The 2,604-nt window shown below is 42.5% G+C and overlaps 1 protein-coding gene across 1 annotated transcript; it reads left to right on the top strand.

Annotated features, from left to right (window-relative positions):
* Positions 1 to 204: 204 nt before the first annotated feature.
* On the top strand, positions 205 to 1,962 carry LOC129764162 (uncharacterized). The gene has a single exon (XM_055762996.1). The coding sequence runs from the start codon at positions 205 to 207 to the stop codon at positions 1,960 to 1,962; it is 1,758 nt and encodes a 585-aa protein (XP_055618971.1).
* Positions 1,963 to 2,604: the final 642 nt, after the last annotated feature.

Raw genomic sequence — 2,604 nt, 5'->3', positions numbered from 1 at the left:
GCGGTCTTAGGAGTACGTCTACTCTCATTCGTACGTGAAAGCCACACAATTCAACTGCGTCGTTGCATCTACTGGACAGACTCTGAAGTCACCTTAGCATGGATCCGAGCTGAACATCGCAGATACCGACCATTCATAGCTTGTCGTGTAGGAGAAATTCTATCAGCAACGAATGTTAAGGACTGGCGGTACGTTCCGAGTAAGATGAATGTTGCAGATGATGCCACAAAGTGGGGAGAAGGACCTTGCCTCGAAGAATCAGGCCGTTGGTTTAGTGGTCCTCCTTTTCTATGGAAGCCCGAAGAAAAATGGCCGAAACAGAAAAAGTGCATCGAAAGCACCGACGAGGAACTTCGAGCATGTTACATGCATCATGAGGTTCAAAATCTGCAAAATCCAATTACCCTCGCACGCTTTTCAAAGTGGACCCGACTTCTGAGGACAACTGCTTACGTAATCCGTTTTGTAGACCGCTTGAAGCGACAGGAATCCGGAAGAAAGAATGGTACAAACTTGACGCAAGAAGAGCTACACGCAGCGGAAGTGCTACTTTGGAAACTCGCTCAATCGGAAGCATATCGTGATGAAGTGGTAATTTTCGCAAAGAACAAGACGTTGCCAGAGGTCGAACGTTTGGAGCTGGATAAATCAAGTTCACTGTGGAGATTAACACCAATGATGGATGAGCAAGGAGTTTTACGAGTTGATGGTCGAATAACCAAAGCAAAAAATGTATATGAAGATGTAAAGTTTCCCGTTATATTACCAAGAAACCACCGAATCACTGCTCTCATCACAGAAAGTTACCATCAGAAGTTTCTACACGACAATTCCGAAACAATCATTAACGAAATGCGTCAACGGTTCTACATAGCCCAGCTGCGAACTGTTGCTCGAAAAGTAACCGAACGATGTCAATGGTGCAAGGTATTCAAAGCAAAACCAGCAGTGCCTAGAATGGGTCCCCTCCCAGTTGCACGTCTGTCGCCGAATATTCGCCCGTTCACTTATATAGGTGTCGATTATTTTGGTCCTATCCAGATAAAGGTGGGTAGATCGTCAGTGAAACGTTGGATCTGTTTGATTACGTGTCTCACGGTACGAGCAGTGCACCTAGAAGTCGCCTATGATCTGTCGACTAAGTCTTGTATCGCCTGTTTACGTCGCTTCGTATGCCGAAGAGGGGCACCACTCGAAATTTACTCCGACAATGGTCGGAATTTCTCCGGAGCAGATCGGGTATTGCGAGATCAAATCCAGCAAATTGAACAGCACTTAGCATCAACTTTCACCAATACGGAAACGAAGTGGTTGTTCATACCGCCTTCCGCGCCACATATGGGAGGATCGTGGGAGCGTATGGTACGCTCAATAAAGAAAACCATGGCAAGCCTACCACAGAATCCAAAGCTTGATGACGATGGATTGCAAACGCTAATAGTTGAAGCTGAAGCGATTGTCAACACTCGACCACTTACATATCTACCGCTAGATTCTGCAGAGCAAGAAGCGCTCACTCCGAACCACTTCATCCTAGGAAGCTCAACCGGGGTCAAACAACCCGTGGTGAAGATTACGACAGAAACGATACGGACTTCTTGGGATTTGATCATACAACGTATCGATTATTTTTGGAAGCGATGGGTTTTGGAATACCTACCTACTCTAACGAGACGTACCAAGTGGTTTAATGAGACGAAACCGATTCAATGTGGAGATCTAGTAATAGTCATTGATGAAACCAGAAGGAATAGATGGATACGAGGACGCGTCCTGCAGGTGATAACTGGTAGTGATAAAAGAGTTAGGCAAGCACTGGTTCAAACACAAGGTGGATTATTTCGACGGCCAGTTTCCAAACTGGCTGTATTGGACGTTGCTAAATGTAGTGAGCCTGAGGGTTCCATTCAGCCTCACGAGGAGGGGAATGTTGCCACGATCGCAGTAAACCTGCCGATGTAGTCATAACGACGGTTACTGTGAAAAATAACAGTTTGAACAAAACGTTTAGCAGCATACACGCGATTGAAGATCACGGAAAAATTATTACATTAAATGTGTGAAAAACAAAAACGAATTTAATTGAATTTAAAAGGTATGGATTTAGAGTTAGTTCAAAACCTTGCGATATCTAATTTCAGTGGAAATATATCATTATAGATTATCAGACAATTATGTGATAGAGACAGAAGTTAGGAACGATTCGAAGGCTTTGAAGGAATTAAACATCCAGGTTTTTAAATAGCGCACTTTTATGTAATATGCAGATATTTCCATATGATTCCAAACTATAAGCAAATTTAAATTTCAGCTTGAAGCTATACAACAATTATACTACGAATTAACAAATAAACTGTATTGCTATCAGGAATGGTGTGAACCCGATTGTTTTTAATAACACAAATGTTTGACTTTCGTATACTCGCTAAATACAACGGTCACACACAAGGCTTGACAATTTCGAAACTGAAATATGAAAATTACTTTTATTTCTTCCTTTCTATTCATTCAATTACGCGTGTGTGTATGTGTATGCATATAGACACATCGATTCTTCAAATTCGCTTTCGTTCTGCTGTCGTTTGCTTTGAATGTTAAGGAAGA

The sequence above is a fragment of the Toxorhynchites rutilus genome, chromosome 1 (assembly GCF_029784135.1).
Source record: "Toxorhynchites rutilus septentrionalis strain SRP chromosome 1, ASM2978413v1, whole genome shotgun sequence".
NCBI lineage: Eukaryota > Metazoa > Arthropoda > Insecta > Diptera > Culicidae > Toxorhynchites > Toxorhynchites rutilus.
Note: the sequence above shows the minus strand (reverse complement) of the source record. Positions and strands in the feature narration are given on the sequence as shown.

What these genes read in the sequence shown, in the direction of transcription:
- LOC129764162 (XM_055762996.1), top strand. Translation starts at nt 205, where the DNA reads ATGAATGTTGCAGATGATGCCACAAAGTGGGGAGAAGGACCTTGCCTC.